At 48.4% G+C, this 22,559-nt stretch overlaps 1 protein-coding gene across 4 annotated transcripts in view; it reads right to left on the minus strand.

The window, feature by feature from the left end:
* The window catches only part of LOC121588239 (inositol-trisphosphate 3-kinase A), a 48,129-nt gene that overhangs the window by 13,240 nt on the left and 12,330 nt on the right, over nucleotides 1–22,559 (minus strand). For 2 of the 4 annotated variants that reach the window (XM_041905960.1, XM_041905964.1), the window contains exon 2: nucleotides 20,175–22,394. In XM_041905960.1, the coding sequence (XP_041761894.1) occupies nucleotides 20,175–22,079 (1,905 nt within the window). In that variant the 5' untranslated portion in view covers nucleotides 22,080–22,394. Of the gene's footprint in view, nucleotides 1–14,797; nucleotides 14,922–16,619; nucleotides 16,659–20,174; nucleotides 22,395–22,559 lie in introns of those variants that run through there. The other 2 variants (XM_041905965.1, XM_041905966.1) reach the window with 2 other exon arrangements.

Here is a 22,559-nt window from a genome sequence, read left to right on the forward strand (position 1 = left end):
ATGATTTCATTCCTACTTTTTGTGTGCATCGTTTGCAGAACACGCTGAACGCATGACATCGTTCCTCGGTGCGGAATTGTACGGAAACTACGAGACGAGAGACCACGTTTGTCAGCAGCATCATTAAATGCAACGACGCCGTAACCTCATTTTCGTACAGCCGACAATGCGGACGGGCGCGGCTTGAGTTAATATCAATTTAATCGCGAATGGTGCTTTACTGGCTTCGTGTTTTGCTTCAGGGTTTCATACGTCTTTAAATTATTAAGAAATGGAAGCTTATATGAAGTTGTGTGAGCATGGGGAAGATGCAAGATTATTGTATTTAATGTATGCTTGCGCTATTTGTTATTTCCATAAGTGCCAGCTGAGTTCCATTTACAAATTTTGAAGCACGGGATACATTAAAACGATGATCGTTTAACTTGTTTTTTTTTTTGTCCATTTTTCTGCACCCTCGCCTTGAACTGCACCCATTCTACGTAAAATTCGTTGTATCGCATTGATACGGAAATAAACAAAATTTGAGAGGCATTGTCAACACCCCATTTGAAGCATAAAATGACAACCAACGTGCAAATTGGAAGCAAGTCTCTGAGTCACCTCAACCCGTACGTACCCTGTCCGAACATAAGCAGTATGGTGTGCCTGCTCGTTGTTTCGGAACGACTTTGAGCTCGTATGTGAGGTAGGTATGTGCGCTATTGGAATTCGCTGAAAAAATCCGACCGTTTTCCTGTGTATTGCCTTTTTATTTCCGAACAGATTACAATGACGTGTTTACAATGTGCTTACTTTTACTGCTGCTCAAATGAACTGTCATAAAATATACGACTTTACAAATTTTGTCGAATAGAACGTGATGGACAAATGCATGCAAATTGCAATATTTGCATTTCAGCAACATGAAACGGACAATAATTTGAGGTCTGTTTTTCTGCTCTCCTGAAAGATGTGTTTTGGGTCAACAACATTGTTGCACTGAGTTCAAAACTTCATTGAGCTAAGCTTCTTGTAGCTAGGCATTTTGAATTTATAGTTGAAAAGAGTCTTTATAATGTCCTGATAACTATCACCGAAATTACGCAGACCTGCTCATTGGGCTCGTGGATCTTTTCAAATCGAACGTGAATGTATCGAGGGTGAAAAATTAAATGAGCTTTTTTCAACTGAAAATCCATTTAACATCCAATGAATCAGCTCCATTATGCAGTGCCAATGCCAGAGGGCGCCTATCGCCTATCTTTTGCCAAATCATTTTTCACCTCCAAAAGTGTATTAGCATGCGCAAACATCACATTAAAAGTGCGGATTCATTTACCCCGGGGGCAAATCGTTTTTTTGAATGTTATTTTTTCCACTTCATTTAGCATTAAATCTTTAAAAAGGCTTCTTGCCCGGCTGAATGTTTCTAATCATAAAACATCAAACATTAGCGGCTGGCTAAAAGGCTTGCGACGAGCGCTAAAAGAATGTTGATTAAACGTACACAGTGGTGTGTTTTTTTTTTTGCGCATCAACCAAACTGTTGACTTGTGTATTACTTAGTTAAAACGGTGGCACAGTTTAGATCGCCATCCAGCCATACTTTTCTTTAGTTTTTCGATCATTAAATCAATATTATAAAAAAAAAAACACATCATGCAAGTCCATTAGGTGAGCGTCAAAAGGGTCGGGAAACGATAGCAAATCAAACCATAAAACCGGTAGCAATCGTTTGAGGGTTCAACGTAACCGCGTTCTGCCCCCTCGCCCCGATCAGAGCCGAAGTCAGACAATTGACAACTTGACAGAAAATTAGCAAAAACGTTTTATGAACCAGATTCGTATCAGCCGTGATTCCCGAGTCAAGCAAAAGGCATCCACCGGAGCAGTGACAGCATACCTGCCCGACCTGCCAGTCTTGGAAGTGTGAGCTCGTAAATCTATCTGCCGCTGACATCGGTGACGCTCATCCAGCCCGGACGCGACCCGTTCCATCACGATCACGGGCCGCGAAGAGGAACCAGCGCGAGCATTAGTACGCCACGATCGCACACCGGCACCACCACAGTGTGACAGATGGTGTGAAAAATTATCGCAAACAAAATGACCGCTTCCGTCCGTCCCGCCGCCGCCCAGGCGCTCCCGATTCCGGCCCCGACACAACGGTCGACACTTAAGAGCTTTTCGCTGCTCACGCCTGGAAGCCGCTTGTCATATTTGCATAAATTGATCGACTTCATACGGTTTGCCATGTTTGCCGACTGTCATCGATTGACGGGCCCGGGCGACGATACTCTAATCCCCCGCTCTCCCCTCTGACCCCCCCTCCACCCCTTCGGACGAATGGGTACGCGGGTACGATCGACTGTACAACGCGAGCGGCGCGTCCAAATACTGATTTCACCCGGGAAAATCACAGACAGAAAGCATACCCGACGACTCCGGCCGCAAGTCCCCCTCTTGAACCCCCGTCCCGTCGCACTGACGACCGAGCGATACATTTTTAATTAATGATTAACCATGGATCCGTGCGTAACGGTAGCCGAGACCGGCCGATCCCGTTTGCCGGGTTCCGGTTAACAATCGGTTGGCACGATAAACAAACACTAAATCTGCACGACGGCTCTGCTGCCCAGGGCCCGGCGATGGATCGTGATGGTCTTTTTTTTCCTCTCTCTCGCTCTCGCTCTCTGTCTTCACGCCATTGTTGAGAACATGCGTAAAACGCCACAAAGCTAAAGCTATCGTTGGCACATTTTCACTTCTTGGTGAAGACGGTGAAACCGCCGTGTCGGTTTGCGGGAGAACGAACGCCAACAGCTTTGGAGATAACAGGCAGTGCGGCATTAAAGTAGCGCCGAAAAGTGCTACCCATAACGCATAAACTCTTGCATTTTATGACTTTCTTAAGCTGAACGAAGTGCTACCTAGCGAACGGGCCGCTTCACACGTACCGAGGCTAGTGCGGTATTATTGATGTTATCGGTTTAACAATACATTAGAATGGGTATTTTCAAGATTTACTTGATGGCGTCAGGATGAAAGCGCTGAGTCCGATTTGGATTGAAGCTGGGGTTGAATAAAGCCATAGAATAAACCCCAAAGTCACACTCGGAGTGTTTTTAATTGGGACATCTTCCTGAAGAAAATCAGCTATGTACTTAATTACAGGGTTCCCGATGGAATTTACAGTTTTCTACAATTTTTGTTTATTTGTTTTTTAAATTATTAAATACGGATCAAAATCGTCGCTTTTAAGATGGTAGGCTTGAAATTGTTTGATACTTCTACCAAATACAGTCGACTCTCTCTTATTTGAGAGGCGATGGAACTGTCGAATAAGAGGGGTTTTCAAATTACAGAGGATGAAACCGAATGAAAGGTCCATACAAACTAGAAAGAAACAGAACATTTAGTATGCAGCCTCAACTGTTGCTATAGGAAACTGCGAACAGAATCGCCAATTTGAGCATACATCTTTCAATAACCATGGCAACACCATACACAAATAAGAGGGATACAGATTTCAGAGGATTTCCAAATTAGAGGGACAAAAATGTACTGAAAATCAAGGGACTGGGAAAAATGTTCAAATAAGAGAGGTTTCTCAAATTGGAGAGGGGTCAAATCGGAGAGGGTTCACTGTATTAAGAATTGGGACTTTATAATCCCTATGGTAATGCTTTAAATAAAATCCGTTTTAACGTGTATTAGCAAAACCTTAATTTCATTTGTTCAAATTCAGCACAACGTAAAGATTCGAAGTGCAGAGCTCTCACGCATGGCAGAATCCCTCTTGTACCACCAGCAGATGATAGGGGAAATGATTTACAATCTCTGGTCCTAAATCCCGTGTAAAACGACCGATAAACTAACATTGCTAAAATTTTAGCTCCAATATCAAGTACATGTATCATCCGCCAGCACAAGCTCGTGCTCGTGCTCGTTCCCATGGCCGTGTCAGCTACAGAGTAATCCACATGTTTACACACTCTAGCGGCCAGACACCCGTGGCGTTCGCATCTCGTTCCGTACCAATCATTTCTCCGCTTTGCCATTTGCCTTCCCATTCATGCGAACGGAAACCAACCGCAAACGTGCAAATGTAGCAAATGTGTTTCCCGTGTAGCTTCGGAGCGGGAACCAGCTGGTAATCCTATCACAGGAAGCGTTTGTAGTACACAGCCAACAACACAAGAAGCAAACATATTGGCAAACATATGTTCGATAGTGGCAGGGTAAGCTAATACCTGAGCTGCGACAAACACGACCAACCGATCAGTCGAAACATAGCCCATCAACGGGGAGCATCTTTATGCTACTCAACGCTGGGAAAGCATCAACATAACGGCCAGCAGAGTATCTCGCATCTCGCGCATTGTTTCGTTTAATAACTTATTCGCTCGTAGCGCCGCAGGAGAGCGGGTGCGACCGTTGCGCCAGCCTAAGGATGTGGATACACCCGATGCTACAACGCTTGTCAGGTTGTCGTGTTATCTTATCGCGATAGCACAATCTCCGATCAACGCTAACAAGGTTTAACTTTCAAAGCTGCAGGCCTAATGCACGGCCGGTCGGGAGTGGAGCGCCAAGAACGGTGCGCTGGAACCCGTGCCGTGCGCCCCTGATTAATCATATAATATTCATAAATCCTTTCGAAAGATGATAGGCCGGCCGGGATATCTTTCTACCATCGGTGTTTTATTATCAGGCAAATGATAATAATTATTTATAATTACCCAACGTCTGCATCGGAGCGAGCCTGCATCCCTCGGAGTGGATCGGCCCCCTTTGGCGGGGTAGGTAATCAACAAGGCGTAATGAAGAAGTATCGCCGGCGCAGTACACTGGAGGTGCAGAAAATGATCCATAACTGTGCCCATCCCATCAATGAATTAATTAATGCCTAGCTTGTCAGTGCGCTCACCAAATCCATTAGTGCTAAACAATCAGCTCCAATCAGAGATTGCAGCACTACCAATTCCGTTCGTCGCAAAATTTGATTAAAACTTCACCACAAACAATTTCGTTCTTTGCAATTTCATTCGCTGATTAAGCGAATACAACGGATCCGTGGGTCAACATTGGGGATGACCTAATCATACTGATTTCTGCAACTTAAACCGAGAAGAAAGGCTTATTCATCATACGGCCAAGCCTCTCCGAAGCTATCCGACAGCCACGATTCCAAAGGATCATTGAACCGAACGGATTGGACGCATCGGAGCTATTTCAACAGTTGGGTCATCATCAATCGTTGTTTCACACGCCGCTCTGACTCGTGCCACCTTCCACTGATCCGTTGCTCGACCTGGTTGGGGGTATTGAGCAGTGCCCCCCCCCCCCCCCCCAAAGCATTCCCAATTCCGTCCGATCGTAAGAAGCCTAAGCCGTTTGCCCTTACGCAGTTTGTCTCGCCCTCGGGGCCGATTACCATTTGAATCGAACGTTTCAGATGCCATTCAATGAATTCCGCCAGCCAGTGCTCCGTGGAGGGATCCCGTTCGCTACAACCGCACAGTTTCATACCATTCTTTCCCGGTGCGTATTGGTAAGGGCGCACAAAATGCGCCTCGGCATCGAATGCCACTTTCATCCACGATCGTGACAGCCCGGTCCAGGTTGGGTAACGTTCCTTCATCGCAACTCGACCCGGCTACACTGCCAGCAGCAGCAGCATCAGCAGGGCCGCAGTGAGAGAAATTAATAACATGATGCGTGGGGAATTTCAAGGCTCGCCGTGCACCGTCCCACCAGCCACGGGGAATGCGATGCCACTCCGAGAGGTGTGGCGTCAATCTCTTCGCGCCGCACCAACCGCGGTGACAGCATAATCGATCTGCGCGCCATCGCGTACCGCGCGTAGCGCAATGACATCGATCGCAGCGCGCGCGTTTTCGGTCGTTGAAGCTGCGGGGTTTGAATTAATTTATCAACCAAACAGCTGACGCTAACCGAAATCCTGGTGTTCCGAGTTCCCGGTGCAGTGAGCGCGGTGAGCAGGAAGCGAAATTGGATGGCTTCGATCGATCTTCACGGGCAGCTCGTGGCTTAGCCCGCACGAACGGTGGGCTCATCTGAAAAGGCGGACTGCCTGCATCTTTCCGCAATCAGCTGCACTGGCATTACGCTGAATAATTCATCACTCATCAATCGCTTATGGGGCTGTGATTGAGCAATGCGCAGACTGTGCAAACCAGAAAAAAACACACAGTGAAGTGAACACTGCTTGACCGAAGTTCCCTCTCGCTTGAAGAATGCTCCAACCGCACCGTCAAGTACTGAGTTGATACAATCGTGCACACAGATCGATGGCTTCACAGCTCCATTTAAATGCATACCTCCTCATCACTCTCAAGCCGACGACACTGTGCAACTCTGTGCATACGATAAGTACACAGTTTATTTGTGCACTTTGTTTACCCTTTCCGGGGAACCGCTTTTTTGCCAATAAAACCAACACCTGACCCGCGCTCGATCCCGATGCGCAACCGTATCCATCACTAATTGGCACAGGCTATTACCGACGGGTTGCATCTTGTACCAGCATTCAATGTACCAGCAGGATAACATCGCCCCAACATCCCTTCCCGGGGCCGCGTCGTCCGCCAATAAAACTGTTCCACCACGGCACGCGAAACAAATGCAATAAATATTCCCATTGCAAATACCGATTTGCCCGTAATTTGTACGATGCCAATATACACGAACACACACACGAACACACGAACGATCGTGATGGTTTGTGTGCATCGATCGCCCGCGGATCAGTGCCGCTGCCCATGCACCGGGTCGTATTTTAAATTAACTCGTTTATTTAAACTTAATTGACTGTTGTAATTTACGACCTCGCGCGCTCACGTGACGACGATCGACGGCCATTGTGCGAGAAAGTTGCCCACCGTTGCGGTGAGTGTTGATGATCACGCTCGCTTCGCGTCGCCACACACATGTGCTCGGAAAAAGGGACCAAGGACACGGACTACAGGCGTCGAGTTTAGTAAAAGGGCTTGCAAAAGGTTTGCTCCACTAGAGCTACCCCGTCGCAGTAATCGTAGAATCTCCGTTCCTGCCGGGAAGCGAAAATTACGCTCACTTATGACAAAATCGCTATCAGATGTAATCCATTTTACGGGCTCGGAATTCCGTTCTCCGTCGTGTTTGGTGTCCTTTTACGGGAGGCAGGGAAGGTTTTTGTTTTGTTTGTATGCTTCTTGCGGGACGCTGTGACCAAGGGGTTTCCATGTTGCATTGAGTGGCCGTCTATCCGGTTCTACCCCAATCGGTGATGCAATTGGACCAGATTTTAAGATCATTCCGTGAGTCAAATTAATGTTTTTCGGTAAAAGTTTACGTTTTATTTAGCTGCATTTTAATTCAATTTAAATAAGTTTTGAGCACAACATTTAGCACAACATTTGAACATTCAAAATCTCCTATGCAACCTGCGTTTCTTGATTGTTGTCACTTTTTACCAAGTTCAAAAATGTTTGTAAGACCTCATGACGTATCACCATAACGGGTTTTTTTTTTATCGTCTGCTTCTACAAACCTTCACTTCAACCCTTTCAAGCTGTTCCTGTGCGCGTCAAAATATCGGAACGCGAACACCACGGTTCAATTTTATTACAAATTTATTCCTGAAAAAAAAAACACTACATAATAAAAATAAAACAGCACTCCCGTGCCAAAACCCCTCCCAAAAATGGATTCCCCGTCGGCGCATCGCACCGCTCGAATATATATCAAAATTATGAACATTTTGTACATTCCCATCATAATTTACGACCATCATTACGCATTCCGGCGAAATTCGACCATCACACACACACACACCGTGCACCGTGGTTCGGTGCCGGAAAGCTCCCGCCTGAGGATGGTGCAGGCTGAAGGCTCGAACCGTCGAAGTCACCATAAAATACGGCAGCGCGCTCGTAAACCCCGCCAAAGAATTATCGCCTCCACGCGGTTTCACGACCCGTTCGTGAGTGCGAGTCATTTGCAGGCTTTAGAATAATGTTTTCAGTGATCGACAAAACGCAACAGCAGCGAGGAAAATAACGCACACACTATTGCCAATAAATTATAAACCCTAGACGCTCGCTTTCCCGATAAGGGTGGCAACGATCGAGCGCTGAGAGCGCATCAGCGCTGCAGTTTGAGTTTTGACCCATCAATCATGGTCCAGCCCTTCCCGGACAGCCATTCCCGGGATTCACACACACGAATACACACACAGTGCACAACGTGTATGTTCATTAATATACCGAACCGAGTGACTTGGAAGCTTTGCAGTTGAGAAACGATGAAACGCACAAAAAATATCCAAACACACGCAGATATCGTTCACTCTTCGTTCGCCGAAAACAGGATCCTGCGTCCCTTGTGCGTCCCGCTTTTGGTAGCCTGACGCTGTTGGGGTGACAAGAGTAAAGCTCTTGCACTCTCTCTCTCTCTCACTGTCTCCCGATATTGTGTCGATGGGACCTTATCTCTCTCTCTCCCGATATTGTGCCGACGGGACCTTCGATTGAGAAGGGATTGCACTCTCCTTACCACCCCCTCGGTGAACCAATTGGCCAGGAAAGTGAATGGACCCGTCAAGTGATCACCCGAACAAAACTGCGGTGAAAATCACTGTTGACAGCTGCAAAATGTCAATTTCATCAAAAAGCCATTAATCAACGCTGTCCATCGGGGGACCGATCGGAATTGCTTCGTGCGTTCCAGGGCACCAGGAGGGCATGCAATATGGGAATCCGGTACCGGGCGTACCATGCGTACACTGCATGCATGTAGACGACAGACGGCGTAGCCATTTAACGCTCCGCCCAAGTAACCTTCGCTGTGGAGCGATGGGGTTTTGTGCGACGGATTGGGTTTCCTCCTTGGGTCCCTGCAAGCTAACATGGGCAACCCCTCCCTGAATAAAGATATCAACTAAGCAAGAATTTCCCGATGGTTGTTGTGAATACCGCACCGGGGATGACCACCGTAGTCGGGACGTAGCGGGAATACAACAATCATCAACATAATAATGTCGTCAATCCGTTAAGAGGGGGAGCGGTGTACGCGTAATTTCCACCGTAATAATAATGCATTGTACACCCTGACAACGATGTAATAACCCTTATTTATGATACTTATTTCACAAAAGCACAATTCCCGCATGCAATGCAAGCTCCCTTTAACCCATACGGAGGGGGGAAACGTTTTGCATGGTTAAGTTGTGCCGCATAAAATGCGATCGCATCGAGCGCACCGCTCTGAAACGGCTTAATTGAATGCCTCTGTGCTGCAAAGTCCCCCCCAAAAGCGCCACAAACTCAATGGCAGAAGTTAAACGGTGTTTGTTTTGGAAGTTGGTTGTTTTTTTTTTGTTTATTTTGGCCATTCCGTTCCTTATAAATTTCATCGTATAAATCAATAAACATTCCGCACGACGGTTGAGGGCCGTAAATGAATTAATTTGAGATCGTTTATCGCAGTCCGATAAACTGTTCCAGTTGGGAACGCTCAGTTGCCACCGGATCGTTGCAGGAAAGGGGAACCAAAAAAAAACAAAACCAAAGTACATTCCCATTTTTTTTTAACACACCACGATCATTCGTCACATAAAATCTCTCCCGAAAGTTGGCGCGCGATTCTTTTTCTTCCTTAGCGAATTCGAAAACACATTCATCAAAAAGCGATCGGACACATTTTGTAGCACATTTCATCGTGTTGGTTTCGTGTTGTGCGACGACGAAAGACGGTGAGCTCCAAAAAGGACACAATTCCACTTTCAACTTAATGTTAAATTCGGAAACGGTATCGGCAGTAGCAAACGTGAAGAAGGGTACGAAATGTAAATCGACAAACAGGCAAGTTAAAAAAAAGCGAGACCTCAGGCCCTGTTTTGCTCAATGCACGGTGCGACCAGCTTCTTAAACTGACAAACTCCAGCTACTACCGGCAGTGGTCTGCTGCAATTGCAGGCAGCCGGCTCCTTCCGTGCTCAGTTGTCAAACTGTTCCGCGTTATGTTGCTGGACGAAGCGGTAGACGAAAGATGAAGTTGTTTTTTTTTTTGTTTGGTAGTCCCTATGCTCTGCCATGAAGTATTCCCCGTTGTGACTCCCGTCAGTGGTCGTACACATATTTTATAACTACTGCGACTCTGCTCATAAATTGTCTGTGTGTGTGTAGCTGTGTACTTCCTAATTGACCAATAAAATGCAGCTATTATGAGCGAAAGAGATACTAACGCGATGCCCCAAAAAACCAAATTCACCTCAGCAATAGATCAACCACAGCCGAATCAAAGTGACATCCAACTCGCGTGTACACCGAACGACCTGGACCAACACTGGACAAAGCAATACCTACGCTGGTCATCAGGGAGCCACAGGCACGGTTGTCCTTTGCTGGTTCGGCGGTTCCCAAAACAACGGCTTCGGCAACCAAATGCCTTCATCGCGCGATGACCAAATTAGGATGAAATAAGTGCACAGCCGTACAGCCGTGGCACAACTTCCCCTCAGTTGATGTGCCGTTGCCGCAGTTTATTGCCTTTGGGTCCAAACTTGGCGCGAAAAGGATCGCTCGTGCATTTGGACTAGAAGCAACACCGAACAAAAAAGTAACCAACGCGAGCAGGAAGATTGGTCGCAAGTCATCAAGCGGTGGACAGAACCTTTACAGAAAAAAAGAAAACCCTTCCACTCAAACAAGCCGGCCCAACGCCTGGTCGGTCCGGACACAACGGCGGTGACCAAAATGGTAATTAGTGAGCCTGAAACGTTTCCAGCGTGTGCCTATTTTCTGTTCGCATGCACGGGCGTGTGCGTGTGTGTTTTATATCATCAAATTTATCGTTTAGTGCACGTGACAAATGAAGCGCGCGGGCAGCGTTAACTGTCCAAAGATCTGCATCTCCAGTTGGTTGGAAAGAGGGTTTTGACTGATTTAATTGATACCGTCCCGAAAGTGCCAAAAAGCCCATTCCGTCTGTTCGCGCTGGCCCGGGTGACAACCGCGTAATGGGAAAGGTCTATCCAGGTGGTTGTTTTTTTTGTTTCAGGTGTGAGCAATTATGCGCCAAATTACAGACCCGTCCAGAAGCGTTGACGAAGGACGCCGTCACTGGCTAGCAGTCGGCGGGTTCGATCGTTTTAGTTCAAGCCTTGAGTCGCTTTGCAGGCAGATTCAAGCCGTAGGCTTTTTGATCATACGGTTTGGAGGTTTGGCACCGGCATCCCACGATCGCCACGATCCGCCCGATATGGGCATTCCAGAAATTAAAGCCTAAATCAATGTCCATCCATTAGCCGGATCTACTACGGACTGGCTGGTGCCGCTAGTCCGTAAATTAGTCTGTCAGCGAAACGCGTCGTCCGTCCTGCACGGTCAGCGCTTTTGTCTGTCATTTCACCGGATCCATTTGACACATGCCTCGCATCTGCTGGTGCGTGAACAGCGTCACTGTGGCCGCAGCCCGCAGAACCGCCATACACACCATCAGCCATGCAGCCATTTTGATTTACAACATTGTCATTATGAGCTGATGGCAATTGGTGACGGTGCTTCGAATAACACTCATCGCTGCTAATAACTGTGCAATTCTTCACCTCGCGGTGCGATCGAACGCTTCACTTGTACAACTCCACTCGCCTAATTTGCATCGACCAAATTCCAAACCCGAACTCAAATTGCCCCCAATCAATCATTGGGGCCTGTTGAAGCCTTTCAGTTTCAACGCTGGGCGCCCAAAATCTGCGGTACCTCCAAAAACTCGCACCAGTACCGTACCGTCGCACCGTGCCACATTAAGGGCTCGAAAGGTGTAATGATCGGCACCGATCCGTCTCACACTGCCCCGTAGCGTACGACTGGGCGAATGGCGAACTGTTTCATTATGTTTTTGTTTTTCTTCTTGCCCTCCAGCAGGCTACCAGGCTTCGCGGGAATTGAAGAAGGAGACCTAGCACTATAGTGCCTGCAAAGCCATCCGATCGCACATCGTGCGTACAATCACCCAATTCGTCGTGATCCACAGGACGCCCTTGGTCTCGGTATCGACATCGTCACGACTGCAGCAAAGAACCACTATGGTACACAGAGCACACACACACACACACACTCACACATGGTTCGTTATGCTCAGGATTTATGAGTAGCACTGATCACGCGCTATATTACACGCACTCGCGCTCATTTTGGGAGGGATCTCACAACAACAATAGTTTGGCAGCGCGACGAAACGGGGCAGCGTTTTGGGGCTCCGTTGCAGCGGTTGTGTCGTAAGCATCGAAAGATCACGCTGCGTTCGTCGGTGTGTGGCTGTGTCAAACAAAGCTGTGGAGGCAACGGCAGCGGGCCGAACAACATTTTCGACAGCTCGGCCAACGGGAACGTACGTCACAGCCCGCTCAAGATCCGGCGCGGTATGCAAACGATCTTTACCCCAAAACCCGGGGGCCTCCGAACGGCTTTAACAAACAGATGTAACCATTGATGTAGGGTGGAATGCTCGGGGAGGGGTTAAAATTATTCCACTCGAGGTAGGAAACTAGAGGTGTCTAGTTTGTTTGTTAGTGCTGCTAGGTGCCTTGTGGGGGGGGGGGGGGGGGAGTTCTGTATTTATTGCTGGTCATATCTTGAAACTGCTCCAACATCCATGACACCGCCGTAGATACTCGAATGATAGTTCACAGCCCTTTTGTCCTTCTGGGTGCGTAAACAGTGTGGAGGGCAAAGGTTACGATACCTTCGTTTCACTGATAGCTATCGGTAAGCCTTTTTTTATGGAGGAAGTAGATGGCAATCGTTTGGAACTGATTTCAAATTTTAAAGCCCATTTTGTATCCACATTGTGAATGTACTAAATTGTCTACTAATTCTACTGTTTAGAATAGTGTTTAATGGTTCCGATCACTACCGTACGGCTCTGCCTTAGGTTCCCAATATGCATACTCAGCCTGTCATCAATAATTCTAGCAGCTTCTTCTAGCAGCTCGATAGGTGCGAGTGACGCACTCGCCCGATTGTTAGGAACACTTTTGTTATGGTAAATTAGTGTGCCGCCAAGGCGCAACAGGCGGTTCACGCGCTAGCTTTGACAGCAGGGCTCAACAACAAAGGCTATACAGTAGTGTGATCGGCTTTTGGGAGGTGAGAAAGAGCAGAAAAATAGTTCATTTGTTTCGCTTTTTTGTGTGGTACAACCTAGGACAAGGTAGCAACACAACAACAACACGTTCCCTTCTGCGTCGTAAGCTGCCGTTGCCTTTGGCAAAGGATTTAATTGTATTTTGTTGTGTGCCTGCTTCAGTTTCAATGTGATCTGTTTGTACACGAAGGGTTGTGTGTTTGTTTGTGCACATTGGGTTAAGAAGATTAAGCACAAAATCATTAGATGTTCATATTTCATGCTTTAAAGCACATTAAAGATGCTAACAAAACATAGCCCAGAGACCTTCCTTCTCATTTAAGAATGTGAGGTAGCTAATTGGACGCAAATTAGATCCTCTTCTCCTGTCCGCAACTATTCTAACACACTCGAACTGGCACCAGGTGCGCGTGGACCATATGAATGTGTTTAGCAAAAAATGTCGTACCATCTCGCGTACGTGTAGGTACAAATCACACCGCAACTGCAACTAGTCGCTTTTCTTTTCTCTTCTGTCCGTTTGCCTCTCCCGTGCACCTCGTCTACTGCAGCCATCCATCTGGCATGTAAACAATTTGTAGCATTCGATACGTTCCGTTCCGTATTAGGCGTTGCCAGCCGACTGTCCCTACCAGGTCCCTGCGCAGCACTGCTGCAGTCATTCCTCCATTGGCACCTTCGGCGCGACAGTATTGCTGAACAGATCGACAAGAACTCCTGCACCACCACAACGATCGCGCGAGCTACACAGAGCGAGCGAGATAGAGCGAGCGAGCTTTTGGGGGGGGCGAGCAGGACGAACGTGAAGCGTGGAAGGGCGCGCGCGTGTGTGTGCATGAGCGCGACCCGCTCGCACCTGGATCAAAATCAATCAAAGGCAAAAACTGGTTGATACATTTCATAAATGTAAATTGATTATTACGAGCGATACACACTCACACGATCGACAGGTTCGAAATAAAGACGCTAACGAATGCGCAGGTTACGATTACGAGTAGGAAAGGAGAGAAAAAAAAAGAAAGCCTGAGCCTGAAACGAAGGATTCGCGGGCCACCGTTTGCACCTCCCGTGATCCCGTGCGTTTTTGCCCACAACCTCTTCCACTCTTTCTCCCGCAGTATCGCAGCAATGCACAGAAGAAGAAGGGAAAAAAAGCGCACTAAACCCTTCACGGGCGGGTGCGTTGAGGAAAGACCCCACAAAGCAATCGTCGGTGCACACGGCCGGCACACATGCGGCTGTCGGTCGGCTAATCACTAAATCTATTTCAATTTGTCCCTCCGTTACGTCAGGGCAGCTGCAGCTTTTGCGTTGATTTGGCGGTGGCGCGGGAAGCATGGCGGTCGGTTGGGTTTCGACTTGGTCTTAATAATCAGCGGTGGCAGGTGGAGAGCCGAGAGCACTGATGATGGTAGCTGCAGCAGGCCACGCCAAATGGAAAACAACAATGCCGAGGCATCGCAGCACTCCTTTTTGTTTGTGTCACTTTTGTGATTTGTTGTTTTTCTCTTGAGCAGTAGCAGCTCATCAAGCAGGCTAATGATCGTCTCATACACAAATTATGCACATCTAACACCATAGACCACACACACAGACAAACACAGCCACAAAATCAACACGTACACTACGAAGGTGATCATCGTCGAGCTTGTTGTTCCATTACCTAAAAAAACCACGACTTAGTCCGCTTAACCAGACGGACTATCATGAACGTGACGCGCACACTCACATCAATTCACCGTACGCGAGCGAAACGCGCGACTGGATGCACGGGCGATGACTTTGCGACTGCGAAAACCGTGGCGACCAGGTTTGTGCCACAGCATCCCGCAGAATGGAAACGAATTTTTCACGATTCGGACACGATGTTTTCTCTCGCCGCTCTTGAAAGCGGATTGTTTACCCCGTATCAACGCGCAACGTTGCTCTCCCTTTCTCTATTTCGCTTCGGTTCTGTGTATGCCGTACGTGGTGGTATGGCAGGATACAATGCGATATTTACTACGCTCTCATACGTTTGAATGTGCATCTTGGGCTTGTCGTCTCTCTTGCTCCATCTTGCTGTAGAAGTGGTTGGTGTTAGATTAGGAAGGTTGAGGAGTGCTTGAAGGGTTTTGTTTAAATAATTAAAGATCTTGTAAAACCATGCACACACAAACAGCTATCGGAAATAGATCTCGGAGTGCTGTATGTAACATTTAAAGTTTTCTCACAAGTTGCATTAAAGGACACAACTACTCGAATCGTTTTAACTAAGCATCAGGTTCTTTATAGTGGGTTATATTCACACGTGCTTTAACAATCTTCAGCAACTATCTTCTCTATTGTTGCACAACAAGAGCAGACAATGGTTTCAGCATGGTTTGCTTTATTTTCTTTTTTTTTTAATCACATCATTATCATCAACTATAGTCCTTACATCCGACGCCTAAAGTGCAAAATCATCTTGATACAAGATAGCCATAAAGTTGGGAAGAAGTATTGTCCCAGCAAAACCCCCTAAAACGTGTAATTTAGTTCATCTAATTTGATAAATCAATCTCATTAATGTTCGCAGTCATTTATGGGGTTGCCGAATTAGAAGGAAAGATTAATCGTTTCGGGTGGCTAATTTTACCCGTGCTATACATGTCGTACTAACATCGACGCTCGTTTTGTTTATCTTTCCTCCTCAACCCCCCCCCCCTCCCTCAACCTTTTTCTTTTGTTTTCATCCAGATCATTTTCAAAACCAAAAAAAAAAACAAATCAAACGATTTGGTACTGTCGCTTACCATCGCCGTGCCGTGATCTGTAACGCTTATAACGTGCTTTTCAATACCGCCTTAGTGTCCCTGTTTTGACCCATATTAATGGATGATGGAGAGTTTGCAAGCTAAGCAAAAGGCAGGCAAAAGAAAGTCAAATATTTGCTAGACAAGGCAAACGCACAGCCCGTCAGACTGAGTCAGACATAATCGATTTATCATTTTCGTGCCATAGTCCTGGGCGAAGGAAAAAATGTGGCTGTATTTGCTTTGGCTGATGCTCATTTGTTTCTGGGACCGGTATGGTAACGCTACCAGCTCGGGAGCGTTTCAGTTTGGCCGGATCTCTAGAGTTATCCCGTTTCACTTGGGCGGATAATGTTTTTATTTTATTATTTTTTTACAAAATTCAAAACTGTTCGAGCGATGTGTAACAACCGACTGCCGTGGTGCAACCGAAACACAAGTAATCTACATATTTTTCAATCGCTTTTAACCTTTCCACGTTTCGAAACGGGACTCAGCAAACACACACACGCACACACATATGTCAAGGCTGTATCGGTTGCCGGAATGTTGTGCGCGTGTACAGCACAACAGCACCTTACTCTCATTTACTTACGGTTCACTTGCAATGAATGAAAACGGTTCACGCCAATCGTTCTTGATTCAGCTTTCTGTCGGGAACAAAAGACTTCCACGGACAAAAGGCGTGTAGCTACGAACCCCTCGATTTGCCCGGTACACGCGCATTCAGCTCATATTAGCTATACTAACCTGGAAAAGGGTGGAGAAAGAAGAAAAGTGAATGTTACAATTTAGCATTGACGTTATTTTGAATGTATTGCATTTTTCGATATTGGTTCGAAATAATTAATAAATCCATGGTTTCCTATTACTACAGAAATAAAAAATTTAAATCATATGTTCCATATTTTATGACATTTATCAACAAATATTTATTTTTCACCATTCTGAAGCGAATGATCTTACACCTGTCGAAGCAATGTACTCTACAGATATGCAATGATAGTATTGATTAAAGCCCGCTTACGGCTCGACAAAAGGTTCCACTCAGGGAGCACTTCAGGGAGATTTCAATAGGTAAACATTTTGCTCTTTACTATTTTATATCTCTATAGCCGCAAAATAACATTTCATTTGATTGATTTACTCTTTGATATGATGTATTCTGCTTAGTGAAATACATTGCATGGCTCGCCAAAGCCGCAAGCTTTAAAGCCCCTAAAAGTATGCAATTCAACAGCGTGAAAAGCTTTGTGAGCCGTACAGGGCTTGACAAAAACGATCACACACGCAAATTGTGTTAAATTTCAATCAATTCCCCCAGTCAGTTTTTTTTTTATTTTTACACGTCATATTAAACTGATTTCATACATTTAATTTAAAAAAAACATTAACATTGTATACAAAATCAGTAAAACATATGTAAATATACATTACACAATACCAACCGCTGAAACGAATTTTTTACGATATTTCCTTTTCAATGAAACTTTCTTAACGCTACCATCGTATAAACACTCGTTTGCAGTTTGATTGCACTTATAAATGCACAAATCGGACTCAACCCATCGTCCGTAACCGACCGACGATATTGACGTCAACGCTGGAAATTTACAGCTGATGAAATACATTTTCTGTTAGTTCAATCTAATTCTATAATCTTTTCCAATCCTTTTCCAGTGCGCTGCTGCTTGTTGCTTGCGTCATTGCTAATTCGCTTTCTCCTCTTCATTCGCATTTGGCTACTTGGCGGATATAATCAGGTTAACATCGCCCTCTCACTTTACAAGCCTCCGTTTTTCGGTTTGCAATGTTTGTTTGTTTGTTATTTCATCGTTGCCCCCGTCATCATCGGTTTTCGTTTTCAAAGGTTTGCACAAAAAGGGAATTGGTAAACGTTTAGTTTAACAATGTTATTGATTTGCGACTGTTTTCCTCCGATTTTTGTTGCTTTATGTGATTTATTTATTATTTACTTTCATTTCATCACCACCAGTGATGGTTCTGTTATTTTACTTTAAGAGTTGTTTTGTTTTGCTTCAATTATGAGCTATCGTGGCAACCATAGCACATACAGAATTAGTACACAAACGCACCCGATACAAACCCGAAAACAAATAACGAAATCGTTGGCGATACAACGGGGAACCGTATCGGTTGATAACGCGTTTCTTTTTTTTTTTTTTAGGCAAACCATTGCTAGTCGACGAAAACCCCCCGTTGCTGTCAATCCGGGCCTGTGGGAGCAATAAGATAGGCATGGGCCTCACGGCTGCTACGGCTGAAATTGTGCTGGGGCTTATCGCAACACGGAACAATGTAAATGTGTCCCACGGTTGCCATTTGTGACTGAATCGTTTACCATCCCATGACAACGCTCTCTATTTTTGACCGCGATAACGGCCTGTGTTTGCAAACATTCTGGTCGGGTGCTATGTTTCTCGCCGTGGATTAGGTTTATTACACTTCAAGAAAAGCGCCAAGAAAAGCGGAACACACACACACAGACACAGCTATTGCCAGCATAATGGCTCTGCCCAATCCCGATCACAGCATAAGAGGTGTTACCAAAATGCTTTAATCCGGTCGTGGACGAAACTCATCTAATCGTTTTTTTTTTGTGTTACCATTCGGTACCGATTACTCATCAATCCATACCCCTCGACGAACAGCTCATGATGTACTCGACACCCCGATCCAGTGTGCAAGCCGTGCCCACATTACAGTTGGCTGATCCCGTCATCACCCGTTACAACTCTCCGGGCCTCTGGGTGGTGCTTTTTTTCGTTTTGTGTGTGCTTCCTTCTCGCATCGGTCATTAAGTTGTTACGCTTGCGATAAAGGCCATAAGTCCCGCTGGCGGCTCACTCCCACCTCCCCCCCCCCCCCCGTACAAGCTCCAATCAAATGCCACTTGATGGGCCAAACGCAAAACTGTGCTGTGCAGCTCGAAACTTTGCGGCGCAGCATGTAGCAGCCACACCATTGACGTCATTCCGCCACCGCGCAGGGAATGAGCGCTCAAGGAGAGACGGATCAGACGGTGAAGCGGAGGCCGCCCCGAAGAAGTAAATCGTTTGGAACCGCGAATCAACCGCGCTCGGTAGCGGACGCTGCTCACCAAGCTCATGAGCCCCCGCTGTACGAGCTTCTCACTTTCGTTGCAACATTATAGCGCGATGCACACACACACACACACACGTATGCTTTTACAGCCCATTCTACCTTTTGCCATTGAAGAGCACGGCGGGCACCATTAGTGCCGGAATAAATACACCAAAAACGGAATTGGCCGTTCTAGGGCCCGTCGCCTCAGGCGGGTGCTGCTACTTGTTCCGTCGCTCGTGGACCGCCTGTCCAAATATTATGACACTACATGATGTTCCTTCGTGACTGCTGCCAGCAACCATTATCGGTACGACAACACTGTGCAAACGTTGTGGTTGTGGTGCAAACACACATTGATTTGACAGTGCTGACAATAGATATTGGACGCCACAAACAAACTGTTACCGATCTGTTTTCTATGCGTTGATGCTAAGAATCTTCGTTACACTTCTAAATCGTAATCTTATTCTAATTCTTCTGTCGCCTGTCCATCTCCATGATTCCCCAGCTGGCCCCGATTGCCTAAACGGCGCGGTTTAATTGACACAAATATTCCAAAACCCCTCGCCGGAGCTGGAACTGCCCACGGCCGATCTCCATTACCGGTACGGGCACTGTTTACACCCCGCACCGTGACGTCAATGGCGGTCGATTTACTGATTAGGTAGCTTCGGACACATAAAAACAATAAGAAGAAGACGAAACACCCTCCCTCCTCCCTTCCCTCTTCCACTCACACACGTACACAGACTCCGCCGCGGACGGGAACTGGAAGGAACGATTGATGAATACAACAACAAAAAACCGCGTGTTCCAGCGCATAATCATTAGCTGTGTGGCTGTGTTGGGACGGTTTGTTGGGATGTTGGTTGGCCCGATTTGTTTGGCTGAAGGAAAAAAAAATGCATAATGTGTTCGGTAGTGTTGCACCGATTCCATCCCTACCTTAACTCCGCTTCCATTGTACCATTGTAATACTAGTTTTGAGTTTATTGCGTTAAAGCTGCTTCGATACAAAATATACAAACAACCCGCTGTTGTGTGTTTGTGTGGAGTAAACATAACATAACTAACTTAATCCTACGAGGCAGAGGTGATGTCTCCCCTTCCCCCCCCCCCACCCCCTCCCTATCCACAGCTGTTGCCAACGGAACTAACCTTCTTTTTGCTGCACACGCGAACGTCCGCTCCCGTCTCGTCCGGCTCGGCGATTGCTGCCACCGGGACCGTCGGCTTGACGGGCACCGCCGGGGGCAGCTCCGTCTCCTCCGCGACCGCGTCGGCCGCGGGCAGACAGCTGAGCGTGGCCAGCTTCGCGCGCACCACCCGCGAGTAGCCCTCGTCCTCGTCGCAGCTGACGGTGGAGCAGGTCGAGCAGTCGGACACCTTGCGCTCGGGCGTGCGCAGCCCGCACTGGTACTCGCACCCGTCCAGCGCGCTGATGGACGAGCCGCAGTAGTTCAGATTGCTGCAGGACGAGGCCGCACTGATGTCCGACTCGCAGTCGGCCGAGCCGCGCCGCAGCCGGTGCCGCCGGAAGTACTCGATCTCCTCGAGCGTGATGCCGCACATCGTGTCGTCCGAGTAGTCCGACACGACCACGGACGGCGTGCGGACGTACCGGACGCCCTCGGTCCCCGCATCACTGATGTAGCTCTGGGCGGACTCGCGCCGCGACACGGACGTGCTCGGTGGGCAGCCAAGCTGCTGCTGCCCCGGTTGCTGTTCCGCCGGGGGCTCGTTACCTGCGAGCGGCAGCTCGATCAGCTGCGCCTCCAGTATCATCTTGCTGCGCACCACGGTCGGGCAGTGCTGGTCGGTGAGGGTGAGGCTGGGCAGGGTGGCCGGTTCCGGCACGGGCAGCAGGGCCGCCCGCAGCGGTATGTCGGACACGCCGAGCGTGAGGCGCCGCACCTTGCCGACGGTCGCGATCGCCTGCTGCTGCTCCTGCGCGCTCAACTCGTCGTCCAGCCCGAGGGCCGAATCGGAGCTGGCCGAGCGCGTCACCTTGTCGCGGTTCTTCATCGCCGGGTCCTGGTGGCCTGGGCGCTCCCGTTCCTCGTCGTCGCTGCGCCAACCTTCGTCTGACTGGGCCGGGCTGGTGCTGGTGCGGCTGACACGTGCCGCGTCGTCGCCGGACGGTATCGTACTGGTGCGGTCGGGCCCGGGCGTCTTCGCTTGCGACAGTGATTCGAGCGACACTGACGCAGGTAGCTTCGCCGCCAGTGTCTTGCGCTCCATGTCACCTTGCCGCTGTCGTTCGCTGCCGTGCGGCCCGCCCGCTTCCCCCTGCCACCGACGCTCCGCCGGCGGCCCAGCCTTATCTAATCGACTTTTATCGCCGCTCCTTACAATACTGCTCATAAATCTTTGCACTTCAGCCTCCTTCTGGCGGATGATGTTTGCGTACAGTTCGATCAGTCGCTCCACGCAGGGAAAGCGGATCACTTCCGCCTGGCGGGTGGCCCAGCCGTCCAGCCGCCCGGGCCCGTCGGCACCACTGCCAGCCTCCAGCAGCAGCGCATCGTCCAGGCACAGCCGGCTGTAGACGACCGTCTTGCGCTGCCGCCCGCCCGCCCTGCGCACACAGGCGGCGCTCATCTCCGCGTTCAGCGTGCCGCCCGCACACAGCCGCCCAGCGTTCCCCGTGGCACCGCGGGCGCCCATCGCCGGCTTATCGGGCCGCTCGCTGCCGGTCACGCTCGCCCGGTACCGAGCGGTGTGCACTTGTCCGTCGTACGCGGGCGGGCTCGCTCGCCCGTTCGTGATGGGACTGTCCCTGTCGGCGATAAGCGCGCTATCGCCCGCTCGACCACTGTTTGCTGTCACTTTGACGTCAGCGGGCGCGCACTCCCTGCTGCACTCAAACTTTCCAATTAGGCCGCCAACCACCGTACCCACCGCTCCCACCGGTGAACCCTTGGCAGGCTTTGGTACGTGTTCGGCTCCGTTCGGCAACGCTGCCCCGTCCCGGGCAGCAAACGGTGACGGCGATGAGCTGGGTGCGCTTGGTGGTGAAGATGTGGCGGCGGGTGTGGTGCACCTGTGGGCCATCGCCGGCATTAGGGCTTGCGGGGGTGTTGTTGCTGCTGCTTCCAAGCGCTTATCTGGCTGATGACGAACGAGGGACTCATCCTTGCCGTTAGCAGCGAACCACTTGTCACCTTGCGCCGTAAGCCCGCGTTCCGCTGAACTTTAGTCACCTGGCTTGGGACACCGAATTGCCTTAGCCGAGGTGTGTACGCAGCGCCCTGCACGCTCTGCTCACTGTCAGCGGGATTACTCAATCAGCGGGCGGGGGCTATGGGGCGGTGCGACATTAATAACTCCTTGTCCTTGCCGATTGTCGCCGTTGATAAGGGTTTGCCGGAAAGGGGTCTGTGAAAGGGAGAAGAAAGAAAAAAAAATCAGACACAACACATGAAATAGAACTCATTAAAAATGTTTTATTGACAAATCGATCGTACGTCCAGAGCTGTGGCAGCAGCGCCTGGAATCAGGGACGGCAATCAAATTGAATAAATACACAACAATTCGGTAAAT

The sequence above is a fragment of the Anopheles merus genome, chromosome 2R (assembly GCF_017562075.2).
Source record: "Anopheles merus strain MAF chromosome 2R, AmerM5.1, whole genome shotgun sequence".
Taxonomy (NCBI): Eukaryota; Metazoa; Arthropoda; class Insecta; order Diptera; family Culicidae; genus Anopheles; species Anopheles merus.